We start from the raw sequence: 27,811 nt of genomic DNA, 5'->3' as shown, positions 1-27,811 counted from the left end.
TAATCCTCCTTGATAGATATCTCTATAACTTTTGGATACTGCTAACCACTCCCTTTCTTGGCTACTCTCGCTTGTTTTCTTTGGGTTTTCCTACTGCCTAAACCCTTACTCAATTTTCTTTACCACTTCAATACACTCCTAAAAAATAGTTGGCCTTCACAGCTCTGTCCTCAGCCTTCTTGTCCCCTCTCTATTTTCTCATAGCTCCCATGAATTAAATAATTTCTATGTCTCTCAAACTTTACTTTTATATCCAGGCCTAATAATCTTTTAAAGTCCATTCACAAAATGTTTGTTCAGCATATTTATCTGATTCCATCAGCCTTTCAAACCCAAAATGTCCAAAATAAAACTTTGTGTTTCCCTTCTTCCCTATTTATTATGAGTTTATCACCATCTTCAGACATCCAGGCTGAAACTTCTGAGTTTTCCTTTGTTTACTTTCCTTTTTTTACTACCAATAATCAAAGTTATACTTATGCCCATGCACACACACACAAATTATTTGTTCATTATAAATCATTTGTTTGCTTATACCGTGGCTTTTCAGCATAGCTGTGTTTAAACTGTATCCATTCATTCTTATTGATCCAATAAGTCCAGGCATCACCTGATAACAGAACCAAAGAAAAAATTAAACATCCCATTTTTTTCTATATAGAAGTGCTGTTAAACTGTACTTTTTACTTTTACCAATAGAGATCGTTTGAATGAAGTTCTTTCCCAAAAAGGTACATCCTTGTATAGGAAAAAATGTATATAGAAGAAACAAGACTAGATATGAGCTGTTTTCCTTTGTTGGAACTAAGAGCTGACCCAATCCCATCCATCTGTTCCCTACAATTTTGAGATCCTTTGGGGAAAAAATGAACAGGAAGACTGACTATAACCTATTGAAAGTGGAGGAGGGGATGCTATTTGTAAAGATATTAAAATCACATATATTTACATACTTTTCTTGTAGAAGTTAAGAGATCTTTCTGATCAGTCAAAAGGCGTCAAACCAACTTACTTAGTGGTTGTTTATCAGTGGTAAATCCGCCAAAGAGAAAAAGATGATCTGGAGAAACTGGTGTTAAAGAATGCCAAGAACGGCCAACTGGACATAGGCCTTGTGGAATTCTGAAAAAGTCAAAATAGTTGTAGCCAATGAAATGTAAAGTTCTGTTGTAATTTTTCCCCCATCTCTCTTTAAACACAGAATTCAACAACTAAGTTACAAATAGGCGTGAATTAGCATCAGCAAATTTTTACAAATAGTAACCCCTCAGTAAGGGTTTCACATAATTAGCAACAGTATCCATAAAAAGAAAGTCTACCAATCATGTTTTACTTCAATGAGTTGATTATGGTAAAATTAATAAAATATACTATACTAATAAACATAGTGAATTTTGAGTGAAAAGCTCACTGAAAAAGCTTTTTCTTTTTGAGAATTTTTCTAATGTTAAGTGTTACCTACAATTCATTCCATTCCCATGTATCCAGATTAAGATAATGAAGATCATTCATCCGGGAGTCCTAAGGGAGGGGAAAAAAAAGTTACTCTGAATAATCCAAAAGCAGACCAAAATTTAGAAAATATATACTCACTCGGTATCTGCCTCCAAATACAAAGCCTTTGTTTCCAACAGTAGCACAGGCATGGGCAGCTCTAGGAGAAGGAGATTTACCCTACCAAAAACATCAAATAGGAAAGCTTTACTTTCAGCGTTACAATGATCTAGGGCAGTTCTTAAGAGAAAGAACTATTGGAGTTAGAATGTAGATCAAAGTATAAGATTTTTTACTTTGGCTTATTTGTGGTTTTGGCTTCATATGATTACTCTCTTACATAAAAAAAACAATATGGAAACATTTTGCATGATTTTTTAATGTATATCTATATACCCAGATTGAACCCTTTGCCAGCTCCAGGAAGAGGGAGAGATGAGAAAGAGGGAGACAATTTGGAACATATAACCAGAAAACTTACATGGAAATTTATTACATGTAATTGATAAAAATCAGGAAAATGTTGTTTACAGAGTGCTTTTTAACAAAGCAAAGCTGACAGTGTAAAATGGTGGTTGTTTCTGGGAGTTGAAACAATGTTAAATGTCAAAAGAACTATATCTAAAATTTCACAAATAGGAACAGTATCAAATCAGTAGTGAAGGGATAGAAGAGTAAAGCAACTGCCTAAATAAATTGTGAATCTGAGGGCAGCAAGGTCTAGAGACAGGAGGTCCCAGGTTCAAATACAACCTCAGGCACTTCTTAGCTGTATCACCCTAGGCAAGTCACTTAACCCCAACTACCTAGTCCTTGCTGCTTTTTGTCTTGGAACTGATACCTAGTATTGATTCTAAGAGAGAAGGCAAAAGTTTTAAAGAAAAAAATGCAAATGAATCCTGTAAAGTGGAATTTATATCCGTTTATTGTTTTATTGAAAGAACCATCTAATATTAGAAGGTTGAATTTTTTAAAGTTTACTTTTTTCTGAATACAAAAAAAAAGGGCTGGATAAGAACTATATAGCAGATGAATTCATTTTATTTTTTAACCAACTCATTCCTTTTTTTTAAATTACATGATAAAACAATTTTGTTAACAATTGCTTTCTAACATTGCGATCTAAATTCTCTATAATAACTATTATACCAGCTGTAATTTTAGTTTTAATTGCTCTACCATCACTATGAATTCTTTATATAATAGGTGAGATTTATAACCCTTCTAACTTCCCAGGCAGCAAACAATCTGATACAGATTATTCCAGTGTTGTCATGCAACAAAAATTTCAAGATATGTATCACACATTTAAGAAAAAACTCATGAAGCAAAAAAGGCAAGAAATGACATGGTTTGATGAATTTACTTTCAATGTTGTGCCTGGATACTATATAGCTTATGAGTTAACAGGAAGGAGATCACTAAATTTAAAGAAATCAACCACATCATTTGCCCTCCTTCTAATAACTGTGTGTAATTTAGGAGCAACAAAATCATACCTCATCCATCTTTCTTTTTTCCATTTTCTAGTCCAAGAAGACAGATACACATTCTTAAAAACTTGTAGTCAAAATGAAAAGACTTAATTTAATTCAGTGTTCTATAGCAACTCACTGTAGTTATAGGCTGCCTCCAGGTAAAAGTTTCTGTGTCCAAAACGTGCACATGATCATTCCATCCTCTGGGATGACTTGAATTCTAAACAGGATAAAAATTTTAATTTATTTACCATATTCAGTTAGTACCCAAATTATGGTCGCCACATACTTATCCATATCAAATTACATAGATTGGGAGTTCCTTAAGGGGGCCTTTCTTTGTATTCCAGTGCTTAGCACATAGTAAACACTTAATAAATGCTTTTTGACTTGATCCTAACTTAGTTCTAACTTGATTAACAAGACAGACTATGAATGGAAGGAAGCAAAGGGGTATATATGATTATCATTATATGTAACATTTGGCATATTGAGTCAGTTTTCAAAACTACTTACCCAAAAAGATGTTTCATCAAACTCAAAAGTTCCCAGTTGTTTATCTTCAGGTAAATACCCATAACCTCCAAAAAATATTAGCCTATAGAATTAAAAATAAGACATTTTACCAACTATCCCCACTCACTAGTGATTTGTTTTACTACTGTGTTACATCCAAAATGTTGATGAGGTATCTTTTTAATATTTACTTCATTCAAATGAAAATATTAAGTTTTAGGTTTTTAAGGGTAAAATACTTTATATAATTCAATTATTATTCATAGAGTAAGGGACACATTATAAATTTAAAAGTTAACCAGTTTTATAAAGAAACAATATACTGATGCTACTAACTCACTTGTTTTTATATACCCAGACACCAAGTTTGTCCTTTGATGATGGGGGAATTCCTTGGCAATCAACTCTTACCCACTGCAATACTTTGTCTGTAGACCTTGAATCCAGCATGTAGAACTGAAGAAAAAAAATTATATTCAGTTGACTTCTATAGTTAAAATGAGGAAGAAGCGATTGATTCTAAAATTGAATTGTAGAGCAACATTAGCAGTCTGAAATCATGCATTTACAATAGAGAATACCTAGGTATTTTAATGCAGGTTGCCAAGTCTATAAAACAGACAATGAACTTCAAACAGATAACCATTCCCATCCCCCAGATCTAAAAAGTATCTCCAATTGTACCAAATTTAAGCTCCATCATCCTACTCTACCTACTATAATCTTCCTTTCATTCAATGCTAGTTTCTTTGCCCTCCAAATTGTGTCAAATACAATGTTATTTTTATCTTACAGAACTCTGCAGAAAGCTTTATAAACTAGATAGATACCTATAGTGACCTATTATAAGTGGCATACTAATGTAAAAATTAAAATTAATCTACAATAATGCAGAATGTTATATTTTAGGAGATTTATTAAATAAAGGAATAAAGGGGATACAAAATAAAAACCACATGCCTATGGCTAATTAACCTGTTCAACCCTGACCCCTATCCATGCTTACCACCACCATGCCACAGCAAGCCAAAGAGAGAAAGCAGGACTGTCCACTCAATTTATTCCCTGTCTACATGAAGTACATAATGACAGGAAGTCAGTGGGCTCCCAGGAAGTTCTTTTTTAATGTAGTTCTTTTTTAGGGTAACAGATTTTTGAATTATACATTCCCCCGATGATCAAGTTGGGGGGCTAGTCTCCCCAATTTGATCATTTAACATAATCAAATTTTAAATTACAGTAATTTGGGGATTAAAAGGAAAAGAACAAACCCATGATTGCTAGGCGCATTGACAAAAAGCCAGTTGGGGGCAGTCCCCTTCAGCATAAGAGTATACATACAAAAAAAATGCATTCAACCCCACACAGTTCAGATAACCACATCCCAAAATTCACTCTGGATCTTCTAGAATAACATGTTGTCTGTGTAGGCATCTTCATGGTGTCTTCTCCAAACAGTTCACTTCTGGATTTGGAAAGGTAGCGTGTTTCTTATCCTAAAATTACTCTCAAAAGAATTTAAACTTTGCATTTTAAAATAATAATACATTCCCAGAAATAAACTGAGTGGGCAGTCTTGCTCTCTCTGTCTTTGGCTTGATGTCGCAAATATGGTGGTGATTTAAGTGCAGGTGGGGGTGGGGGTTAAGCAGACTAATTAGCCATGGGCAGGTGCTTTTTATTTTGTATCCCTTTTATTCCTTTATATCTAATGATCATTAATAAACCTGAAAATATAACATTCTACATTACTGTAGATTAATTTTAATTCTTACAATAACATTCAATTATAAGGAACAAACCTACCTTCAAAAGAAATGTTAAGTCAGATAACGCACAAATAAGTTTGCAGAAAAATATAAATTTTTGCAGCCAAAATACTAAAGGCAATATATTATATCTGGCCAACACGTTTTTAAAATAGTAAAGTAAAAAAGTAAATCCTTTCAGTTTACTTGAATAACCTAAAAAATCTAGTATCCCCAAACTCATTGCTTCAAAAAGTAGAAAAAGAGAACTTTAAATTCTTGAAAACACAAACCTTATTCGTATTGCCTCTTGAATGATGTCCTCCAAATAAGTATAGCACCCTATCTACACAAACAGCACAACTCCCTGACATAGAAGGGGGAACATCACCTTCAGTGTTTTTCTTCGTCCTTATGGGAAATAAAAAATCTGAATGTTAACACCCTTTCCAAAGACGGGACAAATGAGTAAACTAGTTTAGGAATATCAGTTTTTTCAAATCTGACATTTTCTCCCAACAGTAAAGGGAAAAAATTCTTACAGAAGCAGAGTTGGAAGGGACCTCAGTGGTCATCTAGATCAATTAATAGCCTACCCAAATTTAGAAGCTCCCTCCAACAATATAGCTTTCACCTCTTACCTGCCTATTCTGTGTCCCTTATCCACATCCTCATATAAATTCACCATTTAATGTGCATTTAATGTGTAATATCTTGTAACATTGGTTGTCCATTTCCACTGATGACATCTTTTACTCATAGTTTTCAAATCTCCTCATTGGTTATATCTTGCATCCTATACATATATACCAAGCACCTCTCCACTGTCTTTGTGATATCATTTAATAGAAAACAGGTTTTAAAAAAGATGGAATTTTGGGTGCAGCTGAGTCGCTGAGTGGATTGACACCCAGGCCAAGAGATGGGAGGTCCTAGATACAAATCTGACCTCAGGCACTTCCCAAATGTGTAACCCTGGGTAAATCACTTAATCCCAATTGCCTAGCCCTCACCACTCTTCTGCCTTGGAATCAATACACAGTATTGATTCCAAGACAGAAGGTAAAGTAAGGGTTTTATTTAAAACAACAACAACAACAAACAAAAAATAAATTGGGGGGGGGGGGGCATTAGAAGAGTTTGCAATCTCCTTAGAACAATTGTCTGTCTTTCTACTATTCAACTCTGGGACCAACAGACTCTTACAAATAGCCTGCAGAACAGTTTGAAGTATAAAGCTGACTAAACAGCCCATTACATTCAGTCTAAGATTGACCCTGAAGACTTTCAAGGTAGGTTCACCTATCAGGGGCCAGCAGTAGTCTACTAGAATTACAACGGAAGCAAGCCTGCATGGGTCACCAACTTAAAAAAAGTCAGATCAGAAGAATAGCAGCAATCAGAATTGACCCTAAATCAGGGCAAACTGAAAGTGTATAGGTCCCACAAGTACATTAAAGTATTGTTGGTGAAGCTATAAAATGGTACAATTATTCTGGCTAACAATTTGGGCCTCTGACCCTCAAACAATCATTAAACTATACTTTAAGCCAGTGATACCACCATTCTGAGGAGATTAAAGAAAGAGGGAAAGGACCCAAATGTACTAGCTCATTTTGTTTTGGGAAATAGTTAATCAAATTAAAGTATATAATAGAATATTATTATACTGTAAGAAAAGATAAAATGAGTTTCAAAGAAGTTTGGGAAGACCTACATATATTGATACAGAGCAAAGTGAACAATTTTGAAAGACTTGAGAACTCTGTTCAATGCAGGGCCAAGATTGATAGAGACTGATAAAAAAGGACTTCATGATGGACTGATGAATAAACATACTGACCATCTCTTTAAAAAAAGTAATGTACTCAAGGTACACAGTAAGACATTAAAAAATCTAGCCAATGTAGGAATTTGTTAACTAGACACATTCACAAAGACTTGGTTTCCCCAATCCCTTCCCTTAATTAGGACAAATGGAGGGTGAGAGATTATACAGCAAAATAGGGAGAAACCTGGGAGAATTTTTTTTTAATACAGAAAAGAAAGAAGAAAAGAAAAAGTCCATCAAGAAGGACAGCTTTAAAATCTACAGGATGAACTTATCTAAAGTTTTTTTTAAAAGTAAGCTATACATAATAGATCTGCAATTTCATGTACAATCCCCCTTTTCTGTTCTACATATATGGAAACATCCATTTTACTTGATATTTAAGCCATCTGAGGAAGCCCCTCAGAAAATAGGACACCAGAGATCAGAACCAAACAAAGGTCCAACAGGCCTTCTCCAAAAAAGTACAGTGATCCTAACACAAACTCCCAATTTGGGAAGTAAACTTCAAAAAATGAGGAGGCAAAAGAAAGACAGCCAAAATAAAAGGTATAACCAGATCATAAATCAAAAAGAAGAGTTTAACTCTATATCAATAAGTTCTGAAAGGAATAATGAGTTTGAAAAATCATAAATTAAATGTGATTTCTAAAGGAAAGAATTGGGGGGAAAAGAGTTAAAAGAAAAACTTAAAAGAATTAACAACTTAATTCAAAAGATAAAAAACAGCTCTCTGAAAATTAGAATAGACCAAAAAAGAAATTAATGACTATAAAATAATAGGAAATGTTAAAGTAAAAAAAAAATTTGGGTAAAGATAAGATATATGAAGTACCTCATATAAAAACTGATCTAAAATATAGCCCAAGGGAAAAAACTCTAAACATCATAGTACCTAAAAGCCATAACAAAAGAGCTTGAATACTACATTTCAAGAAATGATCAATGAAAACTGCTCCTATTAGAAGTGAAGTACAAAGTAAAAATATCTTTTATCACCCCCATGAAAAAAATCTCAAAATGAAAATTCCCAGGTAAGTCAGCCAAAATTAAGAGCTCCCATGTCAAAGAAAAAATACTACAAATATTCCAAAAGAGTTCTTGTACCAAGAAGCCAACTATGAAGATCACTTAAAATTGAGAGTACAATTTGAAAAAAGGCAAAAGATAGACTTACAACCAAGAATAACTTAACCTGAAAAAAAGTATAATTCAAAGGGAAAAAATAATAACCGTGGCTACTAGAAGCACTTTACATATTATTTTACTTAAATCCCTCACATCAATCATTTGAGGTGGGGTACTTTGATAGCCTCATTTTGTTATCTAGTGTTATCTGTATTGTTATCCATATGTTCCAGATAAAACTAAGGCTAATAAGAGTTTAGTAAACTTGCCAAAAAATACACGTAACTGAGGGAGTATTTAAACTCAGGTCTTCCTAACTTCACACTCCACTGTACAACCATCATAAGGTAAAAAACTTAGAAGGACCCTTAATGAAAAGGTCAGAGATGAGTAGCAACTTCCAAATGCAAATTAAGGAGTCAAAAGACATTGGAAAGGACTAAATAAGGATGAAGTGTCCCCCTCTGAACCCTAATGTTCCCATTTTACAGATAAAGAAGCTCAGAGGATAACTTGCCCAGATAGTAAGAGTCTGAGGCTGGATTTGAACTGAAGTCTTCCTGATTTAAAAGTGACTTCTAAGCCACTTAGCTGCAATGAAAAAGAATTCACAATAAAAAAAAAATCTTTATAAACTATTTTGCCCAACATGTCAGAAGAATTGTCATTTGAAAGGAAATGGATCTAAAACCATCAGCAAGCATCATCTGCAAATGGGGATAAATTAGAAGCAATTCCAATAAGATCAGGAATGAAACAAGGATGGATGCCCATTAGCACCTCTATTATTTAACATTGTACTAGAAACACCAGCAATAGCAATTAGAGAAGAAAAAGAAATTGAAGGCATAGGTAATGAGACCAAGCTATCACTCTTTGCAGATGATATGATGGTCTACTTAAAGACTCCTAGAGAATCCACTAAAAAGCTAGTAGAAATAATAACTTTAGCAAAATTGCAGGATACAAAATAAACCCACATAAATCATCAGTATTTCCATATACTTCCAATCCATCCCTGGACCAAGAGAAATTCCATTTAAAATCACTCAAGACAACAGAAAATATATACTTAGGAATCTATCTGCCAAGACAGGAACTATATGAACACAACTACAAAACACTTTCCACACAATTAAAACTATATCTAAATAACTGGAAAAACATTAATTGCTCATGGATAGGTTTGCCAATATAATAAAAATAAAAATCCTACCCAAAAACTAATTTACTTATTTAGTGCCATACCCTCCAAACTACCAAGAAACTTTTTTACTGAATTAGAAAAAAACTATAACAAAGTTCATTTGGAAGAACAAAAGATCAAGGATATCCAGGGAAATAATGAAAAAAAAATGAAGGAAGAGGGCCTTGCAGTACCAGATCTCAAACTATACTATAAAGCAGTGGTCATCAAAACAATATAGGGGGGCAGCTGGGTAGCTCAGTGGATTGAGAGCTAGCCCTAGAGACAGGAGGTCCTAGGTTCAAATCCAGCCTCAGACACTTCCCAGCTGTGTGACCCTGGGCAAGTCACTTGACCCCCATTGCCTAGCCCTTACCACTCTTCTGCCTTGGAACCAATACACAGTATTGACTCCAAGATGGTATTGACTCCAAGATGGAAGGTAAGGGTTTAAAAAAAAACAAACAAACAAAAAACAATATGGTACTTGCTAAAAGAAGGATCAGTGGAATAGACTTGGGGATAAGTGACCTCAGCAAGACAGTCTACAAAGATCCCAGATTTTGGGACAAAAATCCAGTATTTGACAAAAACTTCTGGGAACATTGGAAAACAGTATGGGAGAGATTAGGTTTAGATCAACATCTCACACCCTATACCAAGATAAATTCTGATTGAGTGAATGATTTGAATATAAAGAAGGAAACTATAAGTAAATTAGGTGAACACAGAATAGTATACCTGCCAGATCTTTGGGAAAGGAAATATTTTAAGACCAAGCAAGAGAGTTAGAATTACAAAATGCAAAATTAATAATTTTGTTAACATTAAATTTAAAAGGTTTTCTACAAACAAAACCAAATGCAATCAAAATTAGAAGAGAAGCAACAAATTGGGGAAAAATCTTTATAACAAAAACCTCTAACAAAGGTCTAATAACTCAAATTTATTTATTTGTTTTTTTTAAAAACATGTACCTTCTGTCTTGGAGTCAATACTGTGTATTGGCTTCAAGGCAGGAGAGTGGTAAGGGCTAGGCAATGGGGGTCAAGTGACTTGCCCAGGGTCCCTCAACTGGGAAGTGTCTGAGGCCAGATTTGAATCTAGGACCTCCCATCTCTAGGCCTGACTCTCAATTCACTGAGTCACCCAGCTGCCCCCTAATAATTCAAATTTATAAGGAGCTAAATCAATTGTACCAAAAAAATCAAGCCATTCCCAATTGATAAATGGGTAACGGACATGAACAGGCAATTTTCAGATAAAAAAATCAAAACTATTAATAAGCACATGAAAAAGGGTTCTAAATCTCTTATAATCAAAGAAATGCAAATCAAAACAACTCTATGGTATCACCTTACATCTAGCAGATTGGCTAACATGACAGCAAAGGAAAGTAATAAGTGTTGGAGGGGATGTGGCAAAGTGGGGACATTAATGCATTGCTGGTGGAGTTGTGAATTGATCCAACTATTCTGAAAGGCAATCTGGAACTATGCCCAAAGGGCGATAAAAGACTGTCTGCCCTCTGATTTAGCCATACCACTGATGGGTTTGTACCCCAAAGAGATAATAAGAAAAAAGACTTATACAAGAATATTCATAGCCACACTCTTTGTGATTGCAAAAAATTGGAAAATGAGGGGATGCCCTCCAATTGGGGAATGGTTGAACAAATTGTGGTATCTGTTGGTGATGAAATACTATTGTGCCCAAAGGAATAATGAACTGGAGGAATTCCATGTGGACTAGAAGGACCTCCAGGAATTGATGCAGAGTGAAAGGAGCAGAACCAGGCGAACATTGTACAGAGACTGTGGTACAATTGAATGTAATGGACTTCTCTACTAGCAGCAATGCAATGATCCAGGACAATTCTGAGGGACTTATGAGAAAGAATGCTATTCATATTCAGAGGAAGTACTGTGGGAATAGAAACAGAAGAAAAACAACTGCTTGATCACATGGGTTGATGTGGATATGATTGGGGATATAAACTCTAAATAATCACCCTAATGAAAATATCAATAATACGGAAATAGGTCCTGATCAATGACATATGTAAAACCCTGTGGAATTGCACATTAGCTACAGGAGGGGGTAGGCAGAGGGGAGGGAAAGAACATGCTTCTTATGGGAAAATATTCTATATTAACTAATTTAATAAAATTTCCAAAAAAAAAAAAGAGGAAATGGATAATTTAAAAATATGGGGCAGCTAGATGGCTCAGTAGATTGATAGCCAGGCCTAGAGATAGGAGGTCCTTGGTTCAAATCTGGCCTCAGATACTTCCTAGCTGTGTGACCCTGGGCAAGACAAGTAATACCCACTGCCTAACCCTTACCACTCTTCTGCCTTGAAACCAATACAAAGTACTGATTCTAAGACAGAAGGAAAAGGTTGTTTGTTTTTTTTAAAGGTAAATATACAAAAATATCCAGATTACAGTAGAAACAAACAATCCAATCTCAGAAAAACAAATTTGAAAAAGCTATAAATGAATTCACAAAGAAAAAAAAGTCCCAGATAAATTTACAAGTAATTTTATCACACATTAAAAGAACAATTCTAACATACACTATTTTTAAAAATATGAACAAAGAAATGAAAAGATTTGGCCAACTAAGCCACTTAGCTGCAATGAAAAAGAATTCACAATAAATAAAAAGAAATAAAAGAAATCTTTATAAACTATTTTGCCCAGCATATGTCAGAATTGTCAACTAAAAGGAAATTGATATTTTTAAAATATACAAAAATATCCAGATTACAGCAGAAATATAAAACAATCCAATCAGAAAAAAAAATAACTGAAAAAGCTATAAATGAACTGGGGGGGGGGGGGGGGGAGAGAAGAACAGTTCCAGATAAATTTACAAGTAATTCTAACATATACTCTTTTTAATAATATGAACAAAGAAATGAACAGATTAATTTTTTTAAACTTGGAAAGAACTAAATGAGACAATGAAGAATGACACAAGTAGAACCAAGAGAACATTAATATATGGCTACAGATTTAATATATGAAGAATAACCTGTGAATGTTTACCTCCAAAGAATGAAATGAGATGTGAAAAATAAATGAAAGACATAATCTATATTTTGCCAGATGATGCCTTCCATGGTGTGGGGAGGGGAAAGGCTAAATAGATATAATTTAAAAATTTTAAATATAAACATACAATCCTTCAAAGATATAAAAATGTTCTTGATTTTTAAATAAGGAATAGATATGAGAGAAATATACTACAGATAAATATTCCTAATAAATACTGAAACAAAATTTAAATATCACATTAAGAAACTAAAATAACATACCAAAAAGATTATACACTATTGTCACATTAAATTTATTCCAGGAATGCAGTCATTTCAGAATTAGGAAAACTATGAACATGAAAAAAAAACACATCAAAAGGACATATAGATATAACTGCAGAAGTTGCAAAAGTTATGTGGATATGATACCTTTTCTTATTTTTAAAACTTATTTCTAGCATTCTTTTCTTTTTAGATTGAGTTTTAAATTCTCTCCCTCTCATCTCTTGTCCACCCAATGAAAATGCAACCAATATATCAATTATATGAGTAAAATCATGCAAAACATTTCCATTATCAACCATATTTCAAAAACAAGAAAAGTAAAGCAAGAAAACTATACTTCAATTTACATTCAGTTCTCTGAAATTGGATGGCCATTTTTTTTTGTCACAAATCCTTTGGAATTGGCATAAGATTATTATTTTATCAAAGCAGCTAAATCTTTCATATTTTATCATAATTACAACATTGCTGTTACTGGGTACAATGATCTACTTCTCAGTTCATCTTGCTTTATTTCATATAGGTCTTAACATGTTTTTCTGAAACCATTCCTCATCATTATTTCTTATAGCACAACATCACAATCATAGGCCACAATTTTGTTTATCCATCCCCCAATTCATGAGCATCACCTTGATTTCCAATTCTCTGCCATTACATAACAAACTTCTATAAATACTTTAGTCTTTTTCCTTTTTTATTTCATCTCTTTGGGATACAGAACTAGCAGTGATATTGCTGAGTCAGAGTATGCACAATTCAATAGCCCGTTGGTCAGAGTTCCAAATTGTTCTCCAGAATGGTTTACTATACTCTGCTACTAATCTTCCAGTAGGTTATTACTATACCTAATTTTTCCAGCATTTGTCATTTCTGATAGGTATAAGGTTGTACCTCAGAATTGTTTTTAAATTGGCATTTCTCTAACAGTGATTTAGAGCATTTTTTCATGACTTTAGATAGCTTTGATTTCTTCCTCTGAAAACTTCCTGTTTCTATCCTGTGACCATTTCTTAATTGGGGAATGTTCTTTATTTTTATAAATTTGATTAAATTCTGTACTCAACATATATATGTGAAAAATGAGGCCCTTAGAAGGGAAATTTGCTGTAAAATTTTTTAACATTCCTTGTCTGTGGTACCTTTTAGCAAAATTATAAGTGTCTTTTATAAATAATGTATTGTTGAATTTTGGTTTTTAATCTATTCTGTTAAGGGGTTCCATTTTATGGACAAGCTCTTTTTATTCACATTCAGTTATGATTACCCTCCATTCTCAATATCTTTTATGTCTTCCTCTTTTTTTCATCCTGTCCCCATCTTCAAGTCGATTTTGCTTCTAAACACTGCTTCCCTTAATATACCTTTCAGTTTCCCCCTTCTCTTCTCTCCTTCTACTATTTCCTGATTGGGTAAGTTACATTTCTATGCCCAACTGACTATGTATATGTATTTTTTCCTTTCCTTTGAACCAATTCCCATGAGAATGAGGATCAAACATCACCTGGCTACCAACATCCCCATTTTCCCCTCCATTGTAAAAGCTCTTCCCTGTTTTCCTTTTATGTGAGAATTTTCTCAATTCTACCTCCTCCTACCCCCTTTCCCGGTGCATACTTCTTTCTCCTCACCTAAATTTTTTTTGAGACAGATCATTCTAACATAATCAATTCATACCCATACCCTCTATGTAAACTTTTTTATTACCATAATAATGACAGTTTAGGAGTTACGTGTATTATCATCCCATACATCAATGTAAACAGCTTAACTTTATTCAGTCCCTTATGATTACTTTTATGTTGAGTCCCTTATCATTACTTTCATGTTTACCTTTTTATGCTTCTCAAAATGTCTTTTTTCACTCTATTTTCTGTCTTAGTAACAATTCTAAGACTGAGCAAACAGCATTAAGTGACTTACCCAGAGTCATACTGGTAGGGAGTGTCTGACGCCAGATTTGAACCTATGCCCTACCAACTACAGGCCTAGTACTCTATCTACCTCTACTTCTCTACTCTTGTGTTTAAATGTCAGATTATCTATTGAGCTCTGGTCTTTTCAGAAACAATATTTGAAAGCCTTGTATTTCATTAAATATCCATTTTTCTCCCTGAAGGATTATACTCAATTTTGCTTATGACTTGAATCTTGGTTGCAATCCTAGCTCCTTTGCCTTTGGAAATATTATATTCCAACACCCCTGACTCCCTTAACACAGAAGCCTCTAAATTTTGTGTAATTGTGACAGTAGCTCCATGATAGCTAAATGATTTCTGGAAATATTTTCTCCTTAACCTGATAATTTTGGAATTTGGAAAGAATATTCCAAAATTACCAGATTAAGGATAAAAAGGGAGAATTTTCATTTTGGGATCTCTTTCAGAAGGTGATGAGTAGATTCTTACAATTTCTATTTTGTTCTCTCGATCTAAGATATCAAGCAGTTCCATGATAATTTCTTAAAATATGATGTCTAGGCTCTTTCTTTGATTACAACTTTCAGGTAACCCAACAATTCTTAAATTATCTCTCCTCAACTCTATTTTTCAGGTCAATTGTTTTTCTGATGAGATGGCCTCTTCTATTTTTTCATTCTTTTGACTTTATTGTTTTTTGATGTCTCATGGAGTCATTAGCTCACATTTGCCCAATTCTAATATTTAAGGAATTATTTTTCTCCAGTAACTTTTGTATTTCTTCCATTTGGCAAATATTCTGCTTTTTTAAAGAGTCCTTTTCTTCAGAGAATGTTTGTGCTTTTTACTTTATTTTATTTTTTACTATTAGGCCAATGTTGTTTTTTAAATGTTATTTTCTTCAGCATTTTTTGGTGCCTCTTACCAAGCTGTTAATCTTTTCATAATTTTCTTACATCACTCTCTTCTTTTCTCAAGTTTTCTTTACTACTCTTTCTTTCTTTTCCAGGAATTCTTGCTGGTCTTGGGTTCAGCTTGCATTTATCTTTGAGTAACTGTTTTCATATTGTTGTTTTCTTCCAGGTTTATCTTGGTTTTCCTCACCACAATAGTAGCTTTTTATAGTTAAATTCACTTTTTGTTGTATGCTTATTTCATTACTTTGAATTTTATGTTGAAGTTGAATTCCAATCTATTGGATGTAAGGAGATATTATTCTAGGCTACAGGCTTCCTTGTGGTACTGTTCTAGGGTCTATAAGCTTTTGGTACTTCCAAGGTGAAGTAATCCTGGGAGAGATATGGTCACTGCTTTCCTGATTTGTCTTTACCAAGGAAAGGCCTCTGGCCTTCAGCAGCTGCACATAACATCATTTCTCTCTGCTTTGGAGCTATGACCTGAGACCTTGCTCCCTTGTAATCAAACCCCCAGAGCTCTTTTCCACCCTAGCTCTGGGCCATATGTGGGCTCAGGACAGATGTGCACCTCTTAAGTTTCCTTAGACCTAAAAATTCCCTCACCCCAACTTTTTATTGGCTCTACCACTTCAAAATGTAATCTGAGGAGTTAATTTAAAGATGTTTGAAAGGAAATATTGGGCAGGCTCAGTTAGATGGCTGCCCCTAATCTACCATTTTGGCTCCCCTGATTTTTATTTAAAGGAATTAAAAGCATAGGAAAAAACAAACTTTTCTTTAATTGGGTAGAAAAGATCTAAAATTAAGAATCAGCACTCCATGTAATGGGAATAAATGAACAAAATAAAGCAGAGCTCTTTTCAAAAAGATCCATTAAATTATAAGCTCCTTGAGGACAGGGAGCTTTTTTTTGTATCCCAACCCTAAAACAAAGTATGCACTTAATAAATATTGTTTTATTGATTGCAAAGAACAAGGGTAAAAAGCAAGGGTGTCCATAATTACCACTAATATCATACTAGACATGACATAGCTATGAGCCAATAATAAGAAATAGAAGAAACAAAAAAAAATTATCACTATTTACAAATGATGTAATGATTAATTTTGAGAACTCAAGGAAGTCAACTAAAATATTAATTGAAACAAACAATGCCTTTAACAAATCTTCAGGATATAAATCAGCATTTCCCTTATATTACTAGTAAAACTCTGAGAAAAAAAAGAAAGAAAAAGCCCTTTCAAAATTCTATTTGAATAATCTCATTATTTGGCCTTTGCTCAATCCTCATTCTTTTTTATCCCTCTGCAAGTTTTTGACACCATTAATTACCCTCTTCTCCTTGATACTGTTCTGTAGGTTTTTAAAACACTACCTTCTGCTGGTTTACATTCCTATCTAGCTACTCCTTAATATGCTCATCCAGATCATGCCTTATAACTCTAGATATACCACATGGTTCTATCCTAGGCCCACTTCTCTTCATTTGGTGATCTCATTAGCTCCCATGGATTTAATGACCATATCTGTACTAATGATTCTCAAATCTACCTAACCTCTTTGCTAACCTCCAGTTTTATATCTCCCACTACTTTTCAGACATCTTGAATTGGATGACCAATAGACATCTTAAACATGTCCAAAAACAAAATCATTATCTTTTCCCCAAACCTTTCCCCTTTCCAAACTTCTCTATTACTGTCAAGGGCAACACCATTCTCCCAATGTCCCAGGCTCACAACCTAGATATCAGTCTAAATTCCTCACTGCCTCTCACTCCTCCCATATCTAATCTGTTGCCAAGGCCTGTTGATTTCACTGTTGCAACCTCTCTCAAACATGTCATCTTTTTTTCTAACTGCTACCAATTTGGTGCCGGCCCTCATGAACTCATACTTACTGTTGGTCATTCTGCCTGCCTCAAGTCTTTCCATACTCCAATCCATCAAACCTTCTGCCACCAAAATTTTTTTCTTAAAATGCAGGTTCAACCATGCCACTCCATTAGTGGAACAGATTGGATATGTAACATATAGAAAGAAGCAAATAAACACTGACATACTAGCCAACACTAAAAGGCTGCAGTTTTTGGTGTAATGAAAAACTTGAAAAACATTCTCTCAAAATATTAGATAGAGAAGCAGATCAGAAGTTCAGTGAATTGAGAGTCAGGCCTAGAGAAGGGAGATCCTGGGTTCAAATCTGCCTACCTGTGTCACCCTAGGCAAGTCACTTAACCCATTGCCTAGCCATTATAGCTGTTTTGATCCCAAGACAGAAGATAAGGGGGTTTTATTGTTGTTTTTTAAAGAAAATGGGCCGACCAACCTTACACCAAAATAAGCTGAGGTAGACAAATGATTTAAATATAAATGGTCATATCAAAAATAAATTGAAAAAGCAAGAAATTACCTTTTTGGGGGTGGCTAGGTGGCTCAGTGGATTGAGAGTCAGGCCCAGAGATGGGCAGTCCTAGGTTCTAATCTGGCCTTAGATACTTCCTAGCTGTGTGACCCTATGCGAGGCACTTAACCCCATCTGACTAGCCTTTACTGCTCTTCTGCCTTAGAACCAATACACAGTATTGATTCTACGATGGAAGGTAAGGGTTTTTAAAAATTATCTCTTTATGTAATATCCTTTTTTTATTATTTATTTGAAGCTAGGCTCAATAAAATGTCATAAAACTTCTATTTTCCTACCAAGAAGATTCTATGCTATTTTCATTCAAAATACTCCACTTAATATTGCTTACAGGAGATGACTATAGCGGTTGAGGGGACATGACAGAGGAGAGACTCTAAACGAAACTCTAATGCAAATATTGACAACAGAGAAATGGGTTCGAATCAAGAACACATGTGACACCCAGTGGAATCACACGTCGGCTATGGGGGGTGGGGTGGAGGAAAAGAAAATGATCTTTGTCTTTAATGAATAATGCTTGGAAATGATCAAATAAAATATTATTTAAAAAAAAAGAATTACTAGAATATTGCTTACAGGAGTATACAATCTAGACAATCTAATTTTTAGAAACATTTTTTATCTCCATTAATAGATGGGAATTTTCTCTACCTCATATTTTATAATATGATGAAGTTTCCTTTCTGTAGGCAAAAATTCTTAACTGAAGGTCCATTAACTTTAAAAGAAAATATTTTGGCAACTGTATTTCAATATTATTGGTTTCCTTTATAATCACATGTATTTATGCCTTTAAAAACATTATTCTGAGGAGTCTTTAACTTCACCAGACCACCAAATGGGTCCATGAAACAAAAGAAGGTTAAGAATCTCTGGCCCAAAGTCCCTTCTTAAAATTCGGTGAGAAACACACACACACACACACACACACACACACACACACACACACACACACACACACACACACACATGATTTTCTAAAGCACATTAATTTAGCATAATTCATTGAGACCTTCATTGAATGGAACAAGAACTTTCATACAGTTGCTTCTTCCTTTAAAAGCTTACATGAATTTTCATCCTTGAACCCATCTCCAAATAATATTTAAAGTTACCATCTTCCAGTCTCCATGTTGTAGATCCATATTTCATCTCTAGGCAGATAAAAATCATAAAATCCTCTGACTTGAGCATTCTAAAAAAAAAAAACAAAAAAAAAACACACACATAGATAAAAATGATTAATTTAAAGGTATCATGAATTCATAGATTTCTATTTTTAAAGTATTATTATTTTGATTAATTTCATATTTTTAATTATTGATAAGTTTTCTAAAAAAAAAGAGTAATAACATCTTCCAAATCTTGATAATATCAAAATATCAATGGATTAACATTTAAATTCAGCATTTATCAAGATCCTATAAAATGAAAGCATAAAAATCAAGAATATATTAAATTCCTATTGTGTGATGTTTTTTGCCTCTATCTAAATGTTCTGCTGAATGAAGGTAGACAGTATACCACTACAACTTTAAACATAAAATTAAATGTTAACTGGCCTTCACTGGGGAAAACAACATTTTTACACATCCCTAATCAATTAACTATCCCAATATCCACAGAGGCTTTCCCAAACTCTTGCATACTTTCTCAAACCTCCCACTGCTCCTTCTCTCTTCCACCTCTAAGAGACTCTTGCCTCATTTCATTAAAAAATTAAGTCATTTGCTAAGTATTCGCTCTTATCTCCCATCATTCAGAACTTATTCCATCCTGTCTTCTCTAGCAGACTTCCCTATTTAATTCCACTCTTACTTCTCTACAATCACTGTCTATTGGCTGCTTCACTACTGTCTACACATACACCCAAGTCTTCCTATCTTTAAAAACCCTTTCTTAAATCTGCCTATAACTCCTAACTATTGTCCCATAAGGCTATCCCTGCTTTTAAGGCTAAAATCCTTGAAGTCTTCTACAATCAATCAGTGCTTCTACTTCATTTCCAAGCTCCTTAATTCTCTGAGTGTAAGACATCATTCAATTGAAATTGATCTCACCAAGGTTTCAGTTCAATTGTTTTTTAGCCATGATTAACTCTTCATGACCCCATTTAGGGTTTTCTTGGCAAAGATACTTAAGTGGTTTGCCATTTTCTTCTCCACTTTATTTTATAGATGAGGAAATTGAATTTGAAGCAAACAGGGTTAAGCAACTTGCTTGGGTCTTAGCTAGTGTCTGAATCCAGACTTGAACTAAGGAAGATAAATCTTCCTGACTCCAATTCCAACATTATATCTCCTGCACTACCTAGCTGCCCTCTCCAAAGTTATCAATGATGTAATTGCCAAATCTAATGGCCTCTTCTCAGTCTTCATCCTTCTTGACCTCTCTTCTGTCTGACACTATCTAATTACCCTCTTCTCCTTGACACTCTCCTCTTTTAACTTTTTGTGACTATTCTTTTCTAGTTCTCCTACTTATCTGATTGTTCCTTCTCAGTCTTCTTGACAGATCTTTAGCCAGGTCAGGCCCACCTTGGGACTCTGCCCTAGTCCCTAGTTTCTCTTTTCTTCTTCTTCTTCTATACTTTTTTGCTTAGTGATCTCATTTAGCTCCCACGGATTCAATAATTACACAGATTTCCAGATCTACTTCTAGAGCCCTGTCCTCTCCCCTGACCTCTAGATTAGTATCTCCAATTGCCTACTGGACCCATTAAACTTTATGTTCCATAGACATCCTAAACTCAATAAATCCAAAACTGAACTTATCTTTTCCCCTCAAGGCCTTTCTTCTGAACTTCTTATCACAGGGACACCATCCTCCCATTCTGGTTAGATACAGGTGTCATTCTCAAATCTCATTCTTTCTCATAACTGTATGCAATCAGATATCAAGTACTATTAATTCTACATTGCCAACATTTCTCAAATATGCCCTTTTCTCTCTTTTGGCACTGCCTATCACCCTAGTACAAGTCCTCTTTATTTCATTCCTAGCTACGAAATAGCTCGATTGTTGGTCTCCCTACCTTGCCTCTCCCAATTCTGGTCTATTTACTTAGTTGTCAAATTGTTCTTCCTGAGATGCTACCACGTGCTCTACACCCCAACTTAGTAAACTCTAATGACTATCATCCGCAAGATCAAATAAAAAATCCTATTTCATTTTAAAGCCATTTATAAGTTCCTTCCTCCTCTCCTTTCCAGTTACCTTACAACTCTCCTCCTCACTCTGTGATACTGGCCTCCTTGCTGTTAAGACATTATTTACTCTGAACATTATCTATAGCTGTCCCTAATATCTGGAATTTGTTCCCCTCTTACCTTCATCTGTTGGTTTCCCTATCTTCAGTTCCCTTATAAATCTTACCTCTCACAAAAAGCCTTTACCAATTCCCCTTAATAATACTGTTCTATCTGAGATTATGTCCAATTTATCCTGTCTATATCTTTTGGGGTTTTTTTTATAGTTTTCAATGAAGAGATGGGGAGATAGAACAAAGCTTCTCCCCACAGAGATAGAAAATGGAGCTTCATTAACTGCAAAAAATTCATTTTCTTTATAATGAAGAATTTGATAATAACATCATTTGAAGAATTTTTTATTTTTCTAGTGTTAGTGGACGATTTTTAATGTCCTATTCATACACTTTCATGAGGCTGCCCTTGTCATCATCAGAGGTATATATTTGGGATATAGATGGCACTATGACTATAGCCTATGGCAAAAAAATCCTCCAAATGGGAACAATGGATTAGTTCCATGACCTTAGTTCTAAATACACCAGGATTATTATCCTTCAAGACAAATTGTCTTGAAATTATTTACCATATAATGAGAAAAACATTCTTCATATCCAGTAAGCTAGCTTTCAAGGCTAATCTCTGCCTTATTCAGAGGCATTCCAGTATCAAACAAGAATTTATTAAGTGCTAGGCAGTTAAGTATGACTATCTGCTAGGCAGTTAAGTATGCAGACAAAAATAAAACAGACCCTACTGTGAATAGTTTACATTCTACTAAGTCAAATTTATAAGAATACAAGCCATTCACCAATTGACAGATGGTCAAAGGATATGAACAAGCAATTTTCAGATGAAGAAATCAAAGGTTATGAATAATCATATGAAAAAATGTTCTCTGGATTAAAGAAATGCAAATTAAAATACTGAGATGTTACCTCACACAAGTCAGATTGGCCAATATGGCTGTAAAGGAGAGTAGTAAATTTGGAGATGATGTAGCAAAATTGGAACACTAATGCATTGTTGGTGGAGTTGTGAACTGATCCAACTATTCTGGAGGGCAATTTGGAACTATACTTAAAGGGCTATAAAACTATGCATACCTTTTGATATGGTAATAACCACTACTGGGTCTGTATCCCAAAGAGATAATAAAGAAAAGAAAAGGGCCTACTTGTACAAAAATATTTAGAGCAGATCTTTTTGTAGTGGCGAAGAATTGGAAGTTATGGGGATGTCCATCAATTGGGAAATGGCTGAACAAATTGTGGTACATGTTGGTGATCAAATACTGTTATGCTATAAGAAATGATAAGCAGGATGATTTCAGAAAAAGCTAGGACGATCTGCAGGAACTGATGCAGAGTGAAATAACAACTAGGAGAGCATCGTACACTGTAACAGTAATATTGGACGATGATTATCTGAAAACTTGGCTACTCTTAGCAATGAATGATCTTGAAACAATCCTGAAAGACATGATAAGGAATGCTACCTACCTCCAGAGAAAGTTGTTGTCTTTCATATCAGTGTATTTATAGTTTTATTTTGTTTTGATTATATATGAGTTTGCTCTTATAACAATGACCAACAAGGAAATGTGTTTTGGATGCCAATTTTTAGAAATAGTTTACATTCTACCTGGGAAGCCAGTATGACATATTTAAAGGGTTAGGGATAGGACTCAGACTTGCAATTTGATTGGTACTGAGAACTCCAAGGTAAGGAAATGTCCTCAACCCATGTTTTGGTAATTCTTCTGCAACTTCTTAGAGAGATGTCTAGATAATTGAGAAATTAAATTAAACCAGAAGTGGGATTTTAATCCAAGTTTTCCTGGTTGTATAGTCAGCTCTCTACCTACTACACTGCTTCTTATTATATACAAAATTAATACAAGGTAATTTTAAGAAGGAAAAGTACTAGCAACTAGAGGATTCAGGAAGCTTCACTGTAGAAATTGGCACCTAAACTGAATTATCAAGTGGAGTTAAGGATGACAAACAGTACAAAAGCACCAAGATGGGAAATGGGGTATATTGTATGAGTGGAACATCAAGGCGGCAAATTTAGGTGGCACCAAGAGTAGATGAACAAGATTAATATATAAAAAGTTTGGATAGGCTGGTGTCAAGTTGTAAAGAGCTTTAAATTCCAAGAAGTTTATATTTGATCCTAAAGGGAATAGGAAGACATTATACTGAGTAGGGTCAGATCTGTCCTTTAGGAAATTCACTGACAACCACATAATGGAAATATTGGTATAGGACTCTAGGCAGTAATACTTCAATAACAGCTAACATTTACAGTGCTTTAACATTTTATAATTATCTCATTTTATCCTCAAGATAACCCTGGAATTGCTGTCTGAAGCAGGATTTGAACCCATGTCTTCTGACTCCAATTCTAATGCTCTATACTCTATGATGTGATGCTTCCCCACTAAAATAGAAGAGATTAGTCTGAGGTACACTAGCTGAACTCGAAATACTGAATGGAACTATCCTGGTCTTCCTCTCAAACTAGCCCGATTTTAACATTTGCTGCCACCAGGGCCTGAAGCAAAAATACAAAAAAAAATGTGCAAAGACTCAGAAAGTTAAACCTGGAATGGCCCTCAAAGGTTATTTAGTTGAACACAGCATCCTTAACCTAATATTTACAAAGAACAGCAACAAAAATAACATTACCTCAACAACCAAGTTGCAAGCTCCTTAAGGATAAATATTATCTCTTATTCACCTTTGTATAACCCGTGCTTAGTATAAAAAGTGTACACTTTTAAAATGTTTGTTTTTGAATGACAGCACTTTTACAAACAATAGCAAAGCATTTTCTGAATACTATGGAGAGAAACTGCTAGTAATTAATAGTTATTATATATCAACCTTCAGGATAAAAAAAATTCTAGGAAATCAATCACCTTGGGCACTCAAAAAGTTTGAGGAAGCAAAAAAAAGGGGAGGGGAAGCCACTCTTCATTCTCTTTCTATATGGCTTTTGTACTCATTACTCAACTGAAATTGATCTCTCCAAAATTAAGACCAATCTCCCATAAGCTTAATATGACAATCTTTTCTCAAACCTCATTCTTCTCACCTACCTGATACAGCATATAACCATATGACCATGGTCATCACCCTCTCTTTCAAGATATTCTAATCTCTTAATTCTGGTGACACTATATCCTAATGGTTATTTACCTACCTGACTGAATACCTCATTCTCCTCTGTTCAGTCATATCAATGGCCTTAACTTATGAGTATTTCCTGAAGTATTAATACTGAGCCCACTCAGTATTAATAATTAACTAACTATAGTTATATATATATATATATAAAATAACTAACACTTAGAGAGCTCTCTCTCTAAACTCTCTCTTGGTGACCCCAAGATCCCATGGCTTTATCATCACTACGCAAATGACTAAGATATACATACACATGAGCTTCAGTCTTACATCACCAATTGCCGATAGGTCATTTCAAACTAGATGTCCAGTAAACATCCCAAAAGATAGAGCTCATTATGCATCCCCTCAATGACCCAAACTCTCATTACTTCCAAATTTATCTACTTTTCTTTGACACTCCTTCCAGTCCCCTCAGATTCACTACCTGGGCATTATGCTCATTTCTTCACTCTTCCTCACTACTCACCTAAGTTGCCAAATCTTGCCGTTTCAACCATCACATACAACTCCCTACTCACAGGACTACCACCATATAGCTCAATCCCTCATCATCTCCTGCCTAGATTATTCCAAAAGTTTATTGCCTGTGAAAAAAATATAAATTCCTGTTCAGTTTTCATAGCAAGGGCTGAACCTTATCTTTCCATCTTCACCCAAATTTACTTGCCCTTCCTCACCATGCAATTGGAAAACTGGCCTTTTCCTTGTTGCTGACACATGATACCTTGCCCCAAGTTGGAATGTCCTCCTTCCTCACCTCTGCCCCACAGAATCCCTCATTTCCTTCAATATGCAATTCTACATGAATCCTTCCGTGATTTCCTCAACTGCTATAAGGCCCTATAGCCCATACCATCAAACCACTTTGTATTCTCTTTATATTTACTCTGTATATACTTAAGTATATACTCATCTGCTCCCCTTATCCTTTCCAATAGAAATTGTTTTGTTTCCATTTCTAGTATCCTCTAGTATCCCCAACACTTAGCATAGTGCCTTGGCGCACAGCAACCATTTAACAAATGCTAGCTAACTGAAACAAGACGTAAAACTTCTCGCTGGCTAATCTCCCTAACTCGGGGAATTAAATTCAAATTTCTTAACCTGAAGTTCGTGGGTTTTGGATTTTTTAAAAATATCATTTTTGATACATGTATCTAAATAGAATTTTCTGTGTAATCCTGGGCATTTTGTTTTATGCATTTAAAAACATTACGAAGAGGTGGTCTGTAGGCTCCACCAGAGTGCCGGGGACCTCAACTAGAGTAACAGTAGCTGCCTCTCCACTGCCCACCCTCCATGGTGCCAGGGTACAGGAGCCTGGGAAGATTGTCACGCTCTTTTAAAACCACGGTGAAGGGGACACAGCCCCGTCCTTGGTTTACCCACCTTGTAGCCGCCCCAGACAAGCATGTGTCGCCCGTCGCTAACCGCGACGTGGCCGCTCCGCTCGGCTGGAGTGGCCGCCTCGAGAAGCTCCAAGCTTTCCTGGTCTGCGGCCCCGAGCCCGGGCCCCGGCCCCGGCGGCGGCTCCGCCACCTGCAGCTCCTCCTCCTCGCCATCAGCCATTTTGGTTTGTTCTTTGTTCAAGAACCACCGACACCACCGACCCCGGGGAGAGGGAAAACAAACCGGCCCTAAGTCCTTCCCCCTCCCCTGAGGAGGCGGGGCCGGGCTGTCCGCCGCCCGTCCGACCCCAGAGACGCTTCAGCCTCAGCCGTGAGCTCCGCGGTCGGGGGACCAAGGGTGGGGTTTGAGGGGGGGAACAGCCGAGCCACAAGGTCCCAGGAGCGGTCGGGCCCTGAAGCCCCGGGACCGGCCGGCCGGCTCGGGCTGCTTCGCTTCGCCTCGCCCAGGCCACTTTTCGGACGGCCCTGGCCAGCGTCGAGGGCCTGGCCTGGCCTGGGCTCGCCGCCCCGCGAGAACCGACACCGGCCCGAGCCTGAGCTTCCGCCGGACAGCCCCCTTGTTTATACCTTGGAGCGGAAAGCGTCGTTTCTCCTGGGGCGGACCCTGGACGCAGGTGCGGAAGCCGAGCAGTGCTGTCAGCGCCACCCAGTGGCGGTCCTCCAGAATCCCTCATGCGCATCGCCTTCTCTCGCTTCTTGAACTTCCTACCTCGACCAGCCTAGGGGAGCTCCTGGAGGCCGACCCGAGCCGCCCAGACGGTTCTAGGACCAGAAAGGGGATTGAACAACCGAACAAATGCCACCTTGTGACCAGAGTGCGAACTGGGGACCCGGCAGCCGGGAATCTGGGGGAGGGGCTACCTCTAGGATTCCTGCCTAGACTTCGGAGAGGCTAAGAAAGAGGCGGGGATGGGAAACTAGAGAGGCGGAGAACTTGAGAGTATTAATAGGCAGTCCATCGGTGGAACTTTAAATGAGCACCTGCTGTATTGCCAGACTCTGCGTGTATTCTGCTTATACAAACGAGGGAAAACAAGAGGTCATCCAAGTAACTATATACAAATGAAATACAGCCAAAATAAATTGAATATAATCAACAAAGAGGAAGGTTACTTAGGAACTTCTTGGAGTTGTAATGTTTGGTTTGATGTTGAATTCAAGCTTTTATGTAGCTCCCACTATAACCTAGGCGCTTTACAAATATCTCATTTGATCTTAATCGGAGATGCAGATACTATTATTACTGTCATTTGGCATTTGAAGAAACTCGGGCAAATAGCAGTTAAGATGACTTACTCCAGGTCGAACAGCCAGAAAGTGTGTTCAGGTGATATTTGAATGTCTTTCTGACATTCCTTCTATTCACTGTGTCACCTGACTGCCTTTGTATTTGGTCAAACTGAAACTCATTAAGTAGAAGATTATTCTCTCAAATGTGCGCTAGGCATCATTTAGGAAACATGTCATTTCTTTTCCTTATTTCGCTTGAGAATCCTGACATTTTTTCTTCCATATGAATTGTCATTTTCCCAATTCTATAAAGAAATCCTTTGAGGTTTTTTATTGGTATGCCATTGAATAAATAAATTTGAATAATAATAAATTACTGAATTTTTATTATATTGGCACATTCCACTCTCTACCAATTAGTTTTTTGTTTTTTTTTCCAAATCATTCCGGTTTATATTTCTATAAATGAAGGGAGGGCACAGTAAACATTTATTAAAGGCCTACTATATGCCAAGCCCCAGTGTGGAAAAACTTTACAAGTATTATCTCATTTGTTTGTAGTTTTATACATATAGTTCTTGTACTTATTTTGGCTGGTAGACTACCAGTATTTTATATATTCTGTATTGATATTTAATGGAATCTCTCTACCTATTCAAACTGAATTTTATTGATATAATGTAGAAATGTGGATGATTTCTATGGGTTTATTTTATATCGTACAAGTTTCCTCAAAATATTTACTGAATTCATT

General features: G+C 35.7%; 2 protein-coding genes across 2 annotated transcripts in view; one reads left to right on the top strand and one right to left on the bottom strand.

Moving 5' to 3' along the window:
- Window positions 1-18,502, top strand: part of NEMF (nuclear export mediator factor) — a 91,991-nt gene extending 73,489 nt beyond the window's left edge. Inside the window, exon 34 of the mRNA XM_056810961.1 lies at window positions 18,304-18,502. The gene's annotated coding sequence lies outside the window, so the exon portion shown is untranslated. The remainder of the gene's footprint in view (window positions 1-18,303) is intronic.
- Window positions 1-26,641, bottom strand: part of KLHDC2 (kelch domain containing 2) — a 31,511-nt gene extending 4,870 nt beyond the window's left edge. The window contains exons 1-10 of the mRNA XM_007473128.3: window positions 25,808-26,641; window positions 19,089-19,168; window positions 5,530-5,647; window positions 3,829-3,944; window positions 3,489-3,570; window positions 3,109-3,192; window positions 1,594-1,674; window positions 1,463-1,521; window positions 1,013-1,122; window positions 538-610 (exon numbers count right to left, since the gene is read on the bottom strand). Coding sequence (XP_007473190.1) covers window positions 538-610; window positions 1,013-1,122; window positions 1,463-1,521; window positions 1,594-1,674; window positions 3,109-3,192; window positions 3,489-3,570; window positions 3,829-3,944; window positions 5,530-5,647; window positions 19,089-19,168; window positions 25,808-25,987 — 983 coding nt within the window. The 5' untranslated portion in view covers window positions 25,988-26,641. The remainder of the gene's footprint in view (window positions 1-537; window positions 611-1,012; window positions 1,123-1,462; window positions 1,522-1,593; window positions 1,675-3,108; window positions 3,193-3,488; window positions 3,571-3,828; window positions 3,945-5,529; window positions 5,648-19,088; window positions 19,169-25,807) is intronic.
- Between the last annotated feature and the right edge of the window lie 1,170 nt (window positions 26,642-27,811).

Source organism: Monodelphis domestica, chromosome 1, assembly GCF_027887165.1.
Source record: "Monodelphis domestica isolate mMonDom1 chromosome 1, mMonDom1.pri, whole genome shotgun sequence".
NCBI lineage: Eukaryota > Metazoa > Chordata > Mammalia > Didelphimorphia > Didelphidae > Monodelphis > Monodelphis domestica.
This window is presented reverse-complemented; position numbering and strand designations above follow the sequence as displayed.